The sequence below is a fragment of the Diachasmimorpha longicaudata genome, chromosome 12, assembly GCF_034640455.1.
Source record: "Diachasmimorpha longicaudata isolate KC_UGA_2023 chromosome 12, iyDiaLong2, whole genome shotgun sequence".
Lineage (NCBI taxonomy): Eukaryota > Metazoa > Arthropoda > Insecta > Hymenoptera > Braconidae > Diachasmimorpha > Diachasmimorpha longicaudata.
The window spans coordinates 4,206,704-4,224,609 of NC_087236.1; the positions used below are offsets into that span (position 1 = coordinate 4,206,704).

Genomic DNA, 17,906 nt, shown 5'->3' on the forward strand with positions numbered 1-17,906 from the left:
CGTCAAGGTGAGCGAACAAGGAAAGTGGGACTTTTTTGTTTGATAAATGGAACAGTGTTACAAGGTGGACATATAGACAATTCGTGGTGCTGATACAAATGCAATGGAGGATTATAAATTTTTGTTTAAAGTCGTTCTTGTCGGCAATGCCGGCGTTGGAAAGACGTGTCTCGTTCGTAGATTTACACAGGTAATTTTAATGAATGTTTATCCAAAATAAGTTTAGGGAAATTGATAATTTTCAAGACATGATGAACATTGTTTCTACGTTTTCGTTGCCTGTTTCAGGGTTTATTTCCTCCGGGACAGGGAGCTACGATAGGAGTAGATTTTATGATCAAAACTGTGGAGGTCGAGAATGAAAAAGTGAAGGTAAATATGGTTTTTAATTGTAAATAATGTTTGTCCAGTAATGAAGATTCTGGTGTCATAGTAGAAAGTGGATTCTTCGATTCACTGATGGAAAAATTGTTCTTGTTCCATATCATGTTCTTACATATCAATCATTAGTCTGTCAGTTATATTTACTGGAATCAGCTCTTGGGGTCAAGTCATGTGTATCCACCAGAACATTGAAAAAGTTTATTTTTTTTATTCATAAAAGGCTTCTACTCATTAAATAAATACTTCGATGGAGAAATTGATTGTTTTTTCTGGGAATGATGACAATCATTGACTTGACCTTCTCATATGTCCCATTGAGGGACGTTTGCAATATCAAAATTTGTGGATGATGGGATATTCTGTCTTCTCTCTTCATCATTATTAACATTTATGTAACGACCTGTCTCTGCCTTTGAACTAGCTGCAAATATGGGACACTGCGGGCCAGGAAAGATTTCGATCGATCACCCACAGTTACTACAGATCAGCTCATGCATTAATCCTCGTGTACGATATTTCTTGTCAACCAACATTTGATTGTTTACCGGATTGGTTGAGAGAAATTGAAGAGTACGCTAATAACAAAGTTTTAAGGATATTGGTTGGTAAGTTGTCTAAAATATTTCCCTTTTATTGAACTAAACCCCTGTCCTTCTACCATTTTATCATTAATTTTTCATGCCCTGGCTTAATTTTTAATTAATTTCCTAGGAAATAAAATTGATAGAGAGGACAGAGAAATTCCGACTCACGTTGGAGAGGATTTTGCTCAACGACATGGAATGTATTTCCTTGAAACTTCAGCAAAAGAAGCTGAAAACGTTGAGAGATTGTTTCTGGAGATTGCTGCGGAATTAATGGAGGTGAGGTACATTCTGACGGTTGTAAAATGTAACAGAACTATTATGTTTTTATGGTTTCGAGGAAATCCAAGAACTTGAATTTCTTTTGCTCGAGAACAAACGATGAAAAAGTATTTTCAAAAATTTATCTATATAAATCTTTCATACAATTTATCCCTTAAAAACATCGAAGGTATATTGGCACAATAAATAGCCCAGGGGATTATATAGATAAATAGAAAAGCGAATTAAGTCGAGAAAAAAATACATTAAAATTAAATTGAAGAATGAAGTCAATTGATTTTTCAAGGTAATGCACCATATAAATAGACTTAACTGAGTGAACATCCTTTTGTTATTTTTTTTATTAAACAGCAAGCACGAAGCAAGGAATTACCTCGATACGAGACAAACGCAACGTCAATAAATGGAAAGACAACGTCAATTGGAGACAGCGGTACCTGCAGCTGCAGTCGATTTTCCTAAGGACCTCTAATTAAAAAATTATAAAAGTTAAACAAACAATGCGACTAACGGTGCAATGGAAGTTCTGCAAAAACACCTGGTGGCCTGAAGAAGTTTTTGTCCTCACGAAAAACCAACTGGTAATTCTTTCGTTAGCCACAACAGCATTATACGACTCGTTTTCATAGTCCAGATGTGCTGAAGTGTGATAAATAGTGTCGTAGGGTTACCTATTCGATTCACGTGGTATTCAATGCCTCATTCCCGTGGGTTTCAACCTCCCGAGGGTGACTGATTCTATGTATTTATATTTATTTATTAATCATCGAGTCAAAAGAATTGACGAAAGTCCAATCGAAATCGTCGTAGATTGGAATGATTTTTTTTTCATCGCGTATTTGCATTGCAACAAGTCTAGCCTCGTTTGCTTTTTATGTACAAACGTAACTACTAAATATTCAGCAGTAAATTTTTATATTTTCTTGTATTTTTTATCTATCTCGCTAGGAGTAGGAATTAACGACAAGGTTTTTCAATCATTTCGCTTAATTACGGTCGAGAGATGCATTAATTCTAAGGTTGTTGTCGTGTACGATATTTGCTCGGTAGTTTTTGTTTAAATTTTTGTCGTAAATATTTGGAACAAGAGCTGCAAAATGATCACTTTCTGTTTGAGATCGTTGCGAACTTGAGATAGAAATTTTTGCAAAATTTTGGTAACTTCGCGTGTTTAAATGGAGTGTAAGAGATTAAATTATTAAAAAAACATTTAATTTATGTAATTAAAATCAGTTATAATAGAAGGTATATCACGTGAGGATATTATACTGTCAAAAGATTGGCACAAGACTGTCAGACGACAACAACCTTAAGGGATTTTATTATTTACCGTTGTTTAATTTTTTTAGGATACTTTAACTGCCGGATGTCAACTAAATTTTGTTACGTTTGATGAATAATTTTATCAGTGTTTTAGCATTATTTGGTGTCTCGTAATTGATTTTGTATGGAAGTCGTAAAACGTAATGAGCCCCCCCGATTATATCAAAGAAGAGTAATTCCAAAAGGAAATATTAAACAATTGTTTTTTACAGGAACAGCCATAATTATTAATCAGAACTATCGTTAAATTTTTAACTGATAAATAATTCATATGACTCTTATGCAATTATCAATATTGTTATTATCATTAACAAGTTTGTAGATATTTGCAATAAGACGTTTTACAACTTCAATGCAAAATTGAGAGGGCTTCTGTATACATGATGTTATAAAATTGAAAATGATTTATTGCATTTACGTTTCTAATTACAAACAGCTGAGAAAATTAATTATTAGCCAGTTTAACAATTGAATTGATTAATTTAACTAGAGTATATTACAAGTTTTATATTATTCGAGGTGAAAGAAAATCAAGGTTAATAATTTTTTTTCTTTTACGAAACAACTGCAATTACCAAATGTTGAGTCTTTATTAGCCACTTCTAGTCGTCGTAATTTGTTCAAAAATGTTATTAAAAATTTAGTACTGAGATGAATGTGTATCACAGCTGGTGCTGCTTAACACAATTTACATGTTCATTGTTTAAGGGACAAAGGTATTAATTTTCATGTTAGGGATTCAATTAAAATATGGATCATGAGATTTTTGGTGAAATGAGTTAACAATTTTATTTCGTTTTTAATTCGTAATGTTTTTGTAGTTATTTAAGGAACTTTTGCAGTAAAACTAAACATTATGGGAGTGGGAATTAAGATTGTTCACTCGAACCTCAGTTTTTTTCTTTTATTATTCAATTTTTTTTCCACAAATCTGTGTGGACAGGGGAGTTGGGACTTTCGAAAAAATTTTCAAAATTACTCGAAGAATATTGTCGAAAAATCAACTCCATGTACCATTTACTTGTACTCCCTATGTACTTTTTGCAGAAGTTCCTTCATGTTACAAAACAAAAATTAATTCCATTTATATCGCATCATATTTCATGGAATGGTATTTCACACTCATTTCACCCAAAATCTCATTATTCATATTTAATTAAGTAAAGAGATATTCACGCGCTTCGCATTGTTTACCAATTGTGTGATCATTTGGAATAGATAAATAATTTATCCATTCTACCCTAAAAATGTTCTTCGTAGACTGCATTCATGCGAGAATATTCTAATTTGATTGAACAGATATTATTTAGAATTTATTTGGGGCATTACATGCCAACTCGATCAGCCCATGATCTCGACTTCTCCGACTTGATCCACCATTTTTTATTATAATTATAATTTATTAAAAAATCGGGCAGCAAATTGGAGAGGTCAAGATGGCGGAATTGATCGTTTGTAAGTGATAAACTAGACGAGAATTGTGGAAATCCGCGGGATAGTCACGTTGGTTCGTAGTCAATAATTAAATAAACAAATTAGGATACATTCGAAACATTTAATCATGTCACTGTGCTTTTATTAGTCATTTTCACGCAACACTAAAATTCACTGTAATTTCGATGAGTTCTTGGGATCAGGACGTTGCTACAGAGAGCTAATTTGTTTAATTACCCTATTACAGACCCCTATTATTTATCGAACATATAATGATGTTTGACACATGACTTCAGGTGAAAAAATCATAAAATCTCTGTTGCTATAAAAAAGTCTCTCAATATTTTCTGTCCAAATATTTAGAAGTGAAATTATTTATCAATCGTTCGTAATGAATTTATTCTTCTGACGATATTATTGCAAAATATTCTGAGAAAGATGTTTTGATATTAAAAAAAATATTATTTCGTTGTCAATTAAATCCTGAGGTTGATCCTGATCCCTGAAGAATATGAATAAATGAACAATCAGTGAATAAACCAAAAACATATCAATTCATCGAATTGTAATTTTCGAAAAAGTCGTCGTTTTTTACTGTAAAATCCTAAGAAATTTTTACGAAAAACAGGAGGGAAAAAATTACTCAACCACGTGACATTGATTTTCGGAAAATTAATTTAATTGTTTAATATAAGGTGATGTTCAATGAGATGAGAAAAATATTTAAAGACTTTGATAGAGTCATAATGAATATGTAAACGTTCAGAATGTACTCACTCACTCATTACACTGCGTTACAACTGATTATTAGTTCATTTCGGCAATCATTACCATGCGGTAAGGCGCGTGCTACGAACCAGGGAACTTAACTATTATTATTAATTACCATGATCATTACTAGAATACGTTGTATGCACTTAATACATCACTCAGCATGAGAAAAAGAACAGAACCAAAAGTTGAGTTTTAAATCAATTCCGTGGGAATAAAGTATTGGAATTAAAAAAAAATGTGGAACAAAATTGTTCTCGGTGGAGGCTGGATATGTTACGTTTAGCATTTTCATGTGAAATAATAATGCAAATATTAACTGAAAAATGTGTATAATTGATTAGTTGAATTTAGGAACGTAAAATTGGTGAATGAATTTAGCATAATTTTTTTTTACCAATAAATTTGATTTTTTCTTTATTATCATTTTCGTTCCTCATTTACGCCTAGTCATCTGGAACATCTCTGAAGATTCCTCATTCTCTGGAGTCTGAAAACAAAAATACCCACTGATATTTGCAAAATTTATCTACAAACCTATGTAACAGGAGAAACAAGTGAATTTATGAGAAAATTATATGTGGTTTGTAGTTCATTTATTATTATTTTTTACCCTGGAATATTCCGAACATTTTGAGACCTCATGCACCAAAATCCAATGAAAATTGTGGTCCACAAACATTTTTGAATGAAAAAAAACGCAAAATCGTAATTTTAACACTTGTCCAACCCGTCCTACCCCTACTTCAATAATTTTTCCATTTCCTCTTTTCAGTTATTCCGGGGATCCCCCTAAAGTATCTCCACTATCAAATCGGTATTTTACCGACCGGGTACGCCGTTTTCGAATATTTTCAATCGGCAAATTTTCTAACTAATTTCATCAACAAATTTTTTTCAAAGTCAAATATTGATATTCTTGTGAACCGTTTCCTTCTTATAAACAAATAATATAACGTATTTCCCAAACGGTGGATTATCTTCTACGAAATGTTAAAAAATTGTTTAATTTGTTTATGTCTAATGCCACTGTGTTCAAGTTCTAATCTTTTAACATTTTTTAAAAAACACAATAATTAAATTAAGGAAAAAAATCGATTCCACATTTGATCGAGTTTTCTCAAAATTTTGTCTAATTGTCCGCAATCTTTGAATTTATTTAAAAAAGTAGAACCACTTTAACTATAAAAATCAATTGAATCGAACAAATAACTCACTCTCTTGACATGTCTCACTCTAAACAGAAAAAAAATCGCTTCATTGGGACCGACCGATCATCAGATGGACATTTCATTTTTCTACGTACAAAGAAGAAGTTGATTTTGACGAGGCGTGTTCAGTGCAGTTGGAAACATCACAAACACCGTAAATAGCTTCTTTACGAGTATCGGAGTCGCCCTGACAGATATTCTCATGATTCGATTTCTTTGGGAACAGCGTTCTGTACTTGACACAGACAGAACAGTCGTCAAGATCATGGTATCGATGATGAAGAGCAGAGGATTCGAGAACTCTTCGACAAGGACCTGGACTCAAAGACTTCGATGACTTGTTCGTATTCTGGTAGCACTGGTTCACATGACTTTCCGATTTTTTAGTCCTCGAGGAGACGAGCAGGGAGTCGGTGAGGCAGTAGTGGTGATGGTGATGCTGGCAGCTGTGAAGTTAAATGATTCCTTGAGCAGAAGTATTTATCATCAGTGACGAAGAGAAATAAAAATCACCGGGTCGATGGAGACTTTGGTCTTCCCTGGCTGTGACACACCTTTCTCTGTCGTACTATACCCACTGGTGGTTTTTTTCGATGAACACAAGGACGTCCCTGTTATCAGATAGTAATCGAGTGGATAAGACGAGTCACTCTAATGAATTAGTTTCTTTATGAGCTGGGACGTGAGGGTTCATAATTGAGTGAGTCTGATTAAAGTAGCTTCACCCTCTGGTCGATATTTCACCGACAGGATCAGAGGCTTTTAACATTTTAATTAATTTTCCAAATATTCTCGCATTATCTAAATTAAATTTCGGATACTATTGATATTATCTTCAACATTTCATTCATATAAACAAATAAAACTGTTTCCCAAACTGAATTATCTTAATTTTCATATCTCAATATTCGACAGAATTTTTAAAACTTCTTATCAATCTTTTTAATTTATATCTTCTGTTACCTTTGAGTTAATTAACTTTGGGTTTATGACATGTGATCCAGCGATATCCGAATCGCGAATTCCCACGACTTCCTCGATCACAGTTCTCGTGGAAATTTCGATTTTTGGAGCTATGATGCCCTGAAGAAGAGATTAAAATTAATATGAATAGCTCAGGGGTGAAGTCAACATTTTTAAGGACTTTATAATCAAATGTTAATGAGGGCAGTTAGATACTAGAAGAGTTCTGTCCTTTTGAAATACATTTTTACGTACCGGAAAATATTTACTGCATTCCATTAAGAGATCCACATCAGTCCCGGACAACAGGCCCTTGAAACAAGGAACCGGATACAGTAGGTCCACCAGATTAGTCTCAAAGGTACCCAAAATCACGCCCTTACATCCCACCGATGGCCACTGAATCAACTCAGCATAAATAAATTCATTCTCCAAACAACATTGGAGATCACTGAGACTGCACACACCTGGGAATATTTTTCTGAACAAAAATTTATCGTTAAACAGAAGGGGAAATATTGGAGTTGTCTTCCGGGACTGAATGTGGGAGTTGAAGGCGTTGATACGAAGGGCTACTGTGCCATTTGGACAGAGCCAGACTCCAGGACACGTTATCTGAAGCAAAAGCAATGATTAATTATATTTTCATCTAATTATTTTCAATCAATATTCTTTTATTCAACAGAGGGTTCGTTAATAATTAAAAAAAAAATTAAAATAATTCCTTTCATTCTATAGAATTTCATGAAAATATTCATTGATTGATGTAAAAATTGTTATGAATTTTTAGTAAATTGCAAAATTGAAATTGACAATGAAGTGAATTTTTTTTTTGACTCAATATTTTCTCTGGGAGTAAATTAATTAAAAGTGAATAAGTACTCACTGCTTGCAAATCGAAATCTATTTTTACACAGAATCCTTTTGCTGCCATTATTCTCCAGTCGTAAATAGTCACAAATTTTTTCCTTCAGTTTCAACGTCATTTTGCCTCAACAATTATCGAAACTGATTTCAACCTCCTGAGAAGTAATACTTATCCACATATTGTGAAGAAATGTTTAATTAATGAGGTTTCCAGGGGGAGGCAGTGTCGAGTTATTTAATGAGGTAATTTTTGGGGAATAAATAATTTTCAGACGAAATTTTTGGTGACAGGTGCAAAGGCCTTCGTCTCAAGACGTCGACGACGTTTCGTTGCTTAGATACAACACCACAACACGTGGAATCGTCAGGTTAGAAGAAATGCCTGACGAACGGTTGACGTATTTCACTGGGGAATTCATCAATAATTCGAGGAGGGAATGATAATGTTGAGTTATGACAATTTGTCTAAATTTTCTGGTGCATTTTCCAGAGATTTTTAACAGATTTATATTTTTAACAGATTTTTTTATTTAATTTCCATTGAAAGTTCCGTTATGTTTTTCGTTATTGAAAATTGAGAAATTCCTGGGGACTGATAATGATGAATTCCAATTCCGTTGTTCCCTGAACGTGAATGGAAAACGAGAAAACAAAAAAAATATATAAACGATATCATAACAAAATATTACAGAAAAAAATGGTTAAAATAAAAATAGTAAACAACAAAATATCGTGAATTCAAAAATGTAAAACCAAAATATCTACTCACTAATACAAACCTATGAATTTAAAATATATAAAGTTAATAAATCTGAAAATACAACAAAAATGTCTAAATATCGATTTGATGAGTGAAATAAACGAATAAATGTCAATTAAAAAAAATGTTCACATCAACGGAACCAAAAAAAGACCAGAACATTATCACGATTATAATTATCAGCTGACATTTGAAGACCTTCATTAATTTTAATGCGATAATTACAGACTCAGCTGTAGACAACACGAAGCTAATTTCGACTAATTCAACTCCTTTACGTGGGCGTCGATCCACCCAGAAAAAAATTAAAAATCGATGATTGCAACGATTTTTATCTCATGTTATTAGTTTCATCAAATGTAAGAACATTTACATTTTTTTCAGACGTAAAAGGGCGTTCCGGTGAATTTTTCTCGTGGCAATCCTTTATCTGCGTCTTTAATTCTAATTTCGGTTTTAACAACTTCACATTCTTTCAATGGAAAGTGAAGTCTTGGATCAGTGGACCTGGGGATTAAGGGCTGACTGAACCATCCATAACTGCAGAATGAGACATAAATTAATGAAACAAGGAATGACACTAAAATTTGCAACTTATTTGATTTGTTCTCGAACATCTGAATTTTTAATCTTCAAATGGTGTGAGATATTAACGGAATTTTTAATATTGGGAAAGTGATTACTGACTGCATATTCGTGGTCGGTGGATGATAAGTGTAGATGTCACATGGCACTGATTCAGTGAATCTCTCGATCAATTTTAAGTCGTCGTCTCGTACCTTTTCCGAAGTCAGTCCTTCGTATTTCGAATAGAATTTTGCAGTTACTGGTTGTTTCTTAGGGAGTGGAATAAAGTCTTCAACCAATTTGACACTTCGATTCTCTTTTTCGTACTGTTCAGTGTAAAACAGGCGCTTAATTGGATCCATGAAGAATCTTCAAAAGAAAATGTGAAAAAAAACAATGGAAGAGATAATAAATTAATGAGATGACTGCTGCAGTTTCTGATGAGTTAGGCCTAGAGGTGGAAACGAAAGGCGGTTAAAAGACGCCCCTGACAAAATGGCCATTTTTAAATAAATAATGTACGCAAAGACATTAAAGCATTATTAATTAATTATAACAATCTTCAGAGCAAAGAATAAATTCAGGGATATAAACTGAGAAAAAAATATGTTTTGATTTTTTTTATTTCTCAATCATCCTCACCACTTCAACAAAATATACAGATTCCAACGAAAATTGTTGATTTATCATGGTATAATTTTCACATTGTCAGCTAAATCAAAGAGTCACGCTCAGTCCCATATATTCATCAGTCCCCGGAATACATTCACGAATGTGACAACTGATGTGAAGTGTATTTACACATCACTTTTATTATTCTATCTACATGATTAGATTTAATTACATAATTCCATGAAAATAAAAATACAAATTTTCACGATAACTTCCCTGAATAAATTACGTAAAAAATCATAATTATTCGGAATTATTGAAGACTTATTTTTTAAGAGAGCCACCTGCAGAGTTGGGCCCTATCTCATGAAAATGCAACGGAAAAATACTTTGAAAATATGATAATTAACGTTCAAGTGGATGATTTCTGACAAATGAATTAATGAAGTGGGTTTTTTTCCAACAAAAGACCTGACATTTTCTTAAATGAATTTAAGACATTTTGACATATTTTACATCTAGTGACGCGAAGAGACTCAATAATCCCCCAATGGAAATGATACCCTACCCAATTCTGCATGGAAAAATGTCCCAATATCATAAAACGATAATAAAACAACAATATATCAAAAACCTCTCAGGTACACGTACAAAGAAGTTGTATGAAAGAATTTGAAATTCATGTGACGTTTATGAATATTATCAGATTGCCCAGTGAGTTGCACTTACCCATCGAAACTATTTAAAGAGTTTTTGCCGATATCCGGAGACTTTTCCCCTACTTTAGTAATTTCTGGTGAACCAGTTGATGAGATTCTCCCAAAGAAATCTACGGTTTTTAAATTAGAGAGAAATTATAAATTTTTTGCGTCAATCAGACCAAGAGAAGTCCTCAGAAAATCGTAAGAGAAACAGAAAAGTGCGAAGACATCAGCAATAACTCCGTAAATACCAATCAACGAATGATTTTAGTTCCTACCAACGCATCCAGTTCTTCGCAGTATCACCAAAATCAAATGTTGGGAATCGTTTGTGTCAATGATGATGACCCGTTGTGAGTAGGGCAGGGAGGAGTGAGCCGACTACGAGAGCAACGATCTCCTTGAATTTTAGTCCTGACGATGGAACGGGCACACCCTCTGCTGTGGGCAGATGGGAGTAAGCGTTGTTATTCCTTGTCATTAGCTCTGGGAGAACGTGAACTGTCGCGACGTAGAGAAATGTCCCAGCGCTGAATAGCATAGCGAGACCTGTTGCGTTGACATTACTGAGTGTTTCTTTTCCTTCCTGGGGGGAATTATTTTTTTAGTAACAATAGTTCGAAGATAAATGGAAATGAATGACTTTGTCATTTGATTTTTTATAAAAATCTAATGAATTTTCCAGCAAATTATTCATCGCTGTCATAAAAATATCTATTTTCATTTCATATCTAACTGTTAATCAAAGATTTATAATTTATGTTCAATCACTTAAAAAATCTTAACAATGCACATAAAATTGTCAATTGAATTATGCAGTAGAAAATTGTTAAATTATTATTTTCATACCTTTCCAATGCCAAAATACGTGATAAGCGCGAGACAAGGTGCAGACAATGAAAAGACTAATAAATGTCGACTAATTCTTTTTTTATCCACTCCCTCGTGAAGTAAAAAAGATACTAATCCGAAAGCTGCTGGTGCCTGAAATCAATAATAAACAATCAATGATTAAAGTGCACTTATTAATAACGAGTGATAACGGATGAACATGCTGATAAGGAATATCGCATGAATATTTACTTTGTGCAACATGATAGCTAGAAAGACAATGACTTCAACATCAGCTTGGGATGTCGTTGCAGCAGCTCCGAGAGCAACTCCATCAGCTGCTGCATGGACTACGAGTCCTAGAGTAGCTGTCATACTTTTTTCCTTCCCCCCTGATCTTCTGTTGGAGCACTGATCCACGAGGAGCATGAAAACAAAGCCCAGGACGAGACTGATTCCAATGAGACTGTGAGAATCACCTGAAATGAACCCAAATCATGAGAATTCGATAGTTCTTCGAATTGTCCAACAATTTTGTTGTTTATGGCAGACAATTTTGTTGAATCCGCGAGTAATGTGGTGGCTACATTACAATGAGGATTAGGCAATCTGTTGAGTCATCAGCACGAGGCTCTTTAAACCCAGACCCCAGTGATTTCGAAATGTGAAGAGTGAAATTGCGATAGCCTGTTTGGATATTATTTCAATAATATTTTTGATACACGCATTCTTCACAATAACTTCTGAAAAAATGATGCGATTTCTACAAGTCACAGCTCATTTAAAAGCTTATCAAAAAATCTTGAAAATGAGATAAAAAAATCGATATTTCACTCTGTCAAACTCGAGTTATTTACGATTAACTAATGACACTTTTCCGTCTCCAATAGGGTCTTGGATCATTTCTTATACTTTAATTTCCTTCTCATCTCCACCAAAAATTACATACTGTGCTCATCATGTGAATGTTGGCCTGCAGGGCTAGTAGCCTCACTGAAGAGTGCCCTAATTCCCTCCGGGATGATCACAGCCAGGGCGGTACCCACTAGAAGGCCAGCCCCAAGAACCGAAACTAACTGCAGTTTATCCTTGACAAAGAAAAATTATCCATCAACTGAGTTCCCAGACAAGTACAACAATGATTCCTACCTCGGAGAGGTTCATAACAAGTGGCAGGGAGCCAGCAAGATACGATCCCACCAGCATCACCACCGCTAGCATCCAAAGGACAGCAGTTTCCTCCATTCTCGAATGCCAAGTTTGATAATTCAATGAATCTTGGCTTTATTTGTTCAATTGAGAATTATCAATGATACCAGCGTCAACAATACCATCTGTCCAACAGGTTATTACTTCACCACATGCTACGATCGTCAACTAAATATTATCCCTAACCCCAGCTTGACGTACACACTATGTTGACACATTTTTTGTTATGTCAGCTGATTCCAGGGTTTTCAACTCCTGACGCTGTGAGGCGACACAAGGCCATTTCGAATTTTTAAGTGGCAAAAAAAGTAAAATCTCAAGCACCAGTTTAAGGTACATTTTTTTGTTTATCTCTTATTTCTTCTGCTCAAATGACCTTCAATTAATGAATAAAAAATAGAAAACTTTACTTTTATCTTCAACATCATCTTAAAAATTCCCTCGACACCTCAAAGGAATTTGATCAATCGACTGTGCAGTAAGAACAATTGTTTTTTGTTATTTTATCTAATAAATATAAACAGAATGTTTAACGTACCTTCATAATTACCTCAGGAACATCTCCAGCAACTCAAAATAACTCAATCTACGATACAATAGAAATATTTGTATTTTCTCGTCTTGCATTGGTGACATAGTCAATCAACATTACCCCATATTTCAATATTTCTTTATATTTGATAATAAAAGTTATCTCTGTTCTAATGATATCAGAAATACAAATTCTTAAGCATCGGCCATTCACACCAAACTCTCCCGACTCACGCACACACAATCATTAATAAAAGGTGAATAAATGCAAAGGAAAAACGTTAATGATGTATTTTAACTCCAAGGTAATATTTGTAACGTCGAGGTGTACAGTTACTCCAATTTTCCTAGTCTCTTATACATATCCGCTATTAATATAATAGGCCAATGGAATTATCGGATGTCAAAGCTCATTATTTTTCTCTCTCAAATTTTGCGTTTGCTCTCCGATTAAATCCTCGTATTGTTATCAACAAACTCAATAAAGTTCATTATTAAGGCTACATGTTGAATCATCGTATTGCTAACACTCGACCTTATCAGAGACCCGTAATAAAAACACGACTTTTGCACATTTTTCTTCCCTCTTTACTGCTCAATTATCAATAATTTCCATCCACTGACACATCCTGGGAACCCTCGGGGCTGTATTTCTCCTCGATTTGTCTTAAATTTCGCGAACCAAAATGTGTTGATAAATGATTAGATCATAATAGTTTTTAAAATTAAAACTAATTCCTCAAAACATTTGCATGAAAATTTTTAACAATTTCTTCTAGAATTTTTCTTCTGTGACAAATGCCAAAAGCTGAAATGTCATTTTGAATAATCTCTACCTGAATTTTCTTCGTAAAACATAACAAGACTTAAAAAATATATTCGAAATAAATTCAAGGTAGAACTTAATCATATTGAATCGAAATTCAGGGAATTGAGATTTTGAGCTTAAAAAAATTTTATTCTCTTCATGAAATTAATTAAAACTCCATTTTGTAGGCAACATTTTCCATAAACTAATAAACTTTAATTATACAGTATTATTTAATTTATCATCGAATAACATAAAATTAGTACAAATTCTTAGGGAACGACAAAATACTTAGTATATCATATGAAAAATGAAATTTTCGGGAAAAATACAGCCCCATCCCAGTCCCCGAGAAAATTGAAATAAAAACCGAGAAGATCACAAACGCATTAAGAAGCTGCAGAATCGCGAATGATTCGCCCAATAAAATTTATGATTTCAACTCGTCGATTTATTCCCGAAACAAATGAAAAAATGTTCCAGTAGAAAAATCAAACATTCGACAATTGTTGTATTGTTTTACCATTTATTCCTCGCAGAGAAAAAATTCTTTCATGATTTTATTCTGAATAATCATTATCTTCCAAAATATACTGTATACAATATTTAACTTTCACTTATAAATATATACAGTCATGTATTTCGACGAGCACGCACTACATTGTTGGAAATGTAATCATTTATTCGTTAATCATTTCTCATCTGACATTAAATTGAGCAGTGCGCCATCAGTCTATCTCGCATATTTTCCCCCAAAAACAAGTACAACTACTCGTTTAGATCACTTGTTCAGTTATTCTTCTTCACTCTAAATTCATTAACCTCGCAGTCGTGTTGTGCTCCCTGGTGTTCAGTTAATTTCAATCATCACTGTACTATATTTTTTATCATAAAAAACACGGAGCTGATAAATCATTTGACAGTTTAAATTGTGAAAATTATCTTTTAATTCTTCTCTATAAGCGCCACAAATCCTTTTTTTCCATCGTTTTCTCTCTTTTTCGTCTCTCTTTTGTAAATATGTACACAGTTCTGGGATTACTCACGTAAATGATTACGATATTATGAGAATAATTAGATTTCGTCAAGGGATGAAAAGAACGGTAATAGGGGAGGGCGGATTTAGGGGGGCTAATCTGCGTAGACGATGAACTGCTGGTTGTCGACGTCTGCCACTTCAACTTGAACGAATTGGGGCTGTTGGAGCTGAATTTGTGCTACTTGCCTTCCAATGGAATTTCTCGATCTGTAATTATCGATTGATTAGGTGTGACAGAGTAAATTGGCTCGTTGTATAATTTTTTTAATCAAAAAAAATAATTAAAACGAAAATATTAAGAAAAAAATTGGATGCGTCATTTTTTTTTCAAAACAAAATGAAAAATGAAGGAGTTTTATGCCATTGAACAAATGTTTGTATTTCGAAGTGACAAATCTTCATATAGATGGCCTTCTGGTGTGACCTTGCAAGTCAGATACTTTTAATTGCCAATAACTCGTTCATTTTCATTACTAAAAAATTAAAAAATACTTTTTTACCTCGACTAAAGGAAAATTTTTGCAAATAGGTAAAATCTATTGCAGTGTAATTATTAGAAGACTTCATTTAATTTTTGACTGGCCTTCGCAATAAACAGAAAAATTGATAACTTAAAGATAAATAAAAAACTGGAGATTCAATAAAAGATTTAATGAGTAATAAAACCATCGAAAAATCAAAATAAATTTAAAAAATACAGTTTAAAAGCAATAAAAAACCCAAAAACTTACTTTGCTTTTGCATGTGTCAATATGTGTGATTTAAGATTGGTAGACTGTGCGAATTTCTTGCTGCAGCCGTCGAAGGGACAGACATAGGGCCTATCCCCCGTGTGAATCCTGACGTGAGTCCTCAAATTAAAATCCAGGCTAAACCTCTTGCCGCATCCCTCGAATGTACACTGGAATGGTTTTTCTCCCGTGTGAACGAGCTGATGCCTCTTAAGTTTTGAACTCTCCACAAAAGCTTTACCACACTCGGCGCACACATGGACCCTGGGACCATGTGTATGCAAGTGTTTTCTCATTGCACTATTATCACGAAACATCTTGGTACAGCCTTTGTGGGGGCAGGCAATAGTACGTTCAACACCATCCAAAGCCGGTGGTTTGCGTACTTTCATTTTATGACCAGGTCGGGCAAATTCAGCCAATTGTTTTGGATCTGATAAATCAAGACCTGGCATACCATCTGACACAGAGCTCCCGGAGTGATTGAATTTTGTCGATGACTTTCCTGTCATGTACTCGGTGTAATCTGGATCAGGCTCAGGATTTGAGCCCTCATCTGGAACATCCACCAGGTGAGACGCTAATAGGACACTCCCTTTAACAGCAACAAACAAGCAAACCCAAACAAAAGCTATGGCATTGCTCATTTATGTCTCTAGATATTTATGTATTTTAGCTTTTTTCCTTCCAAATGGAAGACTTTGAGAGTGAATTTTTTTTATAATTCTATTCGTCTAATACATGACTACAAACGAAACGAAAACGATTCAAAATTCTCGCCAGTTTAGACGAAAAAAAATTTAAAAAAGGGGATTATTCATGGGGGAGGGGGGTTATTAGCAAATAATTAGAGAACAAGTTCGTTTTACTTTGAGGGTTCGGTCTACAGACTATTTTTGAAGTTTTTGGAACATAATAGGGACTGACATAACACAAAAATCCAAAACTCAAATTCATTTCCATTCGGAAGTAAATAAAAAAAATAGTTGATAATTCCCCGTCTCGATAAACAAAAACAAATATCTCACCCTTATCTCGACTCACAACAATGATATCAACTCAATCACAAATAATATTTGAACCAAAAATAGGCGCGTCGCAGTGCATTGTGGATTGCCAATATGGCGGACACAAGACACAAATCTCTAATGATAACATTCCAAAAATTCGGTAGACCTCTCTGGGCCTCTGTAAGTCCCCCCTGATGCCCGAAAAAGTTATAAAAAACATCTGTGATATTGTTGACTGATGTCCCAACGAGATCACTCCATCGACCGATCACTCTCACCGACAAAATCAGTGACAAAATCTGATCTTTGTTCCCCCAGTCCAATAAATGGCGGCTCGACAATGGCCGCCATTATTCCCATTTCCAAGATCGCTAAAAAGAAGCCATTTTCAAAATATGGCTGCCCCCTGACATCATAATGGCGTTGCTACGATCAAAACAAACAACAGATACTGTCAATGGAGATCGCCGGTATTTCAATAGTCAAAAAATCCCCCAAATGTCACTCCTAAACATATTTATCACATTTCTACGTGCTCGAATACGCAGTTATCGATTGGATTAAACCGGAAGTGCGTAGTCACCGTCGGTGTATCCAAGTGGCATCTTAACACGAACGTGTGAGTGAAATAACTCGAGGGATAAAAAAAATTATTGCCCTGTCGGTGGTAAGAATAATTGAGAAAACAAAATGCCCTATCAAACTGTCATAAAAAGTCCTTGATATGTATCCACTCACCGTCATCAGTTCCAGATGCCCACATTGTCACCGAAAATTCACCCTCGAGTGTCTTGATCTGCACTTGCTTCTGTTCCCACTTTCTCGTTTTGGTTTCAGTTCCCATTTCTCCAAATATCGTATGATCAGGTCCTCGAAATCTCGAATTACCCCCTTTTCTCGCTTTTTTTGTTGCCTTTCGCGATGGTCCTGGACTCGATTCAACATAAATATCGTTGTCTGGCACAGGTATTTGATCGTAAACGCTGAGGGGATCACCACCGACAATTTCCTCTTGCGTCTGTAGTATGATTTCCTCACGTCCTGGCTCGGGGAGTGGTTGAAGAGATATTATTGGCTGACCATCATCACCCTCAATTGTTGTTTCAACAGTTTCGCACGGTATTTCAACTGGTATCGTTTCAATTTCTACCTCTTGGATGTCCGGTTGTATTTCAACTTCGGTTATTATGTCCGAGGACGCCATATTAATCTCGCCTGACGCCATGTTACTAATCAAAATGGCCTTTTGCTGCGGACGGGGGCCGCACGACGCACCACTGGACTGGGG

General features: G+C 34.6%; 4 protein-coding genes and 1 long non-coding RNA gene across 7 annotated transcripts; 2 read left to right on the plus strand and 3 right to left on the minus strand.

The window, feature by feature from the left end:
• Positions 1 to 50: 50 nt before the first annotated feature.
• On the plus strand, positions 51 to 5,361 carry LOC135168105 (ras-related protein Rab-30-like). The gene is made up of 5 exons (XM_064132013.1): positions 51 to 190; positions 289 to 372; positions 806 to 989; positions 1,096 to 1,247; positions 1,602 to 5,361. Exons 1-5 carry the CDS (start codon positions 104 to 106, stop codon positions 1,710 to 1,712), a joined length of 618 nt encoding a protein of 205 aa, XP_063988083.1. The 5' UTR covers positions 51 to 103; the 3' UTR covers positions 1,713 to 5,361.
• LOC135168103 (spermatogenesis-associated protein 6) lies at positions 4,665 to 8,295 on the minus strand. Of its 2 annotated transcripts, none has more exons than XR_010299985.1 (6): positions 7,839 to 8,295; positions 7,208 to 7,567; positions 6,953 to 7,072; positions 6,503 to 6,600; positions 5,996 to 6,435; positions 4,665 to 5,268 (listed from the first exon to the last, which is right to left on the minus strand). XR_010299985.1 is itself a non-coding variant. In XM_064132011.1 (6 exons), the coding sequence occupies exons 1-6, from the start codon at positions 7,884 to 7,886 to the stop codon at positions 5,229 to 5,231; spliced, it is 1,017 nt and encodes a 338-aa protein (XP_063988081.1). In that variant the 5' UTR covers positions 7,887 to 8,293; the 3' UTR covers positions 4,665 to 5,228. The 2 variants fall into 2 exon arrangements, 1 of the variants encoding a protein (XP_063988081.1); XM_064132011.1 differs by having other exon boundaries at positions 6,085 to 6,435; positions 7,839 to 8,293.
• Positions 8,296 to 9,751: 1,456 nt separating this feature from the next.
• On the minus strand, positions 9,752 to 12,713 carry LOC135168104 (zinc transporter ZIP9). The gene is made up of 5 exons (XM_064132012.1): positions 12,440 to 12,713; positions 12,240 to 12,378; positions 11,543 to 11,769; positions 11,309 to 11,443; positions 9,752 to 11,045 (listed from the first exon to the last, which is right to left on the minus strand). Exons 1-5 carry the CDS (start codon positions 12,533 to 12,535, stop codon positions 10,794 to 10,796), a joined length of 849 nt encoding a protein of 282 aa, XP_063988082.1. The 5' UTR covers positions 12,536 to 12,713; the 3' UTR covers positions 9,752 to 10,793.
• A 583-nt stretch (positions 12,714 to 13,296) lies between these two features.
• On the minus strand, positions 13,297 to 17,898 carry LOC135168101 (transcriptional repressor protein YY1-like). 2 transcript variants are annotated; one of them, XM_064132003.1, is made up of 3 exons: positions 17,357 to 17,898; positions 15,609 to 16,203; positions 13,297 to 15,084 (listed from the first exon to the last, which is right to left on the minus strand). In XM_064132003.1, exons 1-3 carry the CDS (start codon positions 17,841 to 17,843, stop codon positions 14,970 to 14,972), a joined length of 1,197 nt encoding a protein of 398 aa, XP_063988073.1. In that variant the 5' UTR covers positions 17,844 to 17,898; the 3' UTR covers positions 13,297 to 14,969. The 2 variants fall into 2 exon arrangements, with proteins under 2 accessions (XP_063988073.1, XP_063988074.1); XM_064132004.1 differs by having other exon boundaries at positions 15,609 to 16,164; positions 17,357 to 17,896.
• LOC135168110 (uncharacterized) lies at positions 16,804 to 17,857 on the plus strand. The gene is made up of 2 exons (XR_010299987.1): positions 16,804 to 17,285; positions 17,585 to 17,857. It is a non-coding gene; the product is annotated as an uncharacterized LOC135168110 (long non-coding RNA).
• Positions 17,899 to 17,906: the final 8 nt, after the last annotated feature.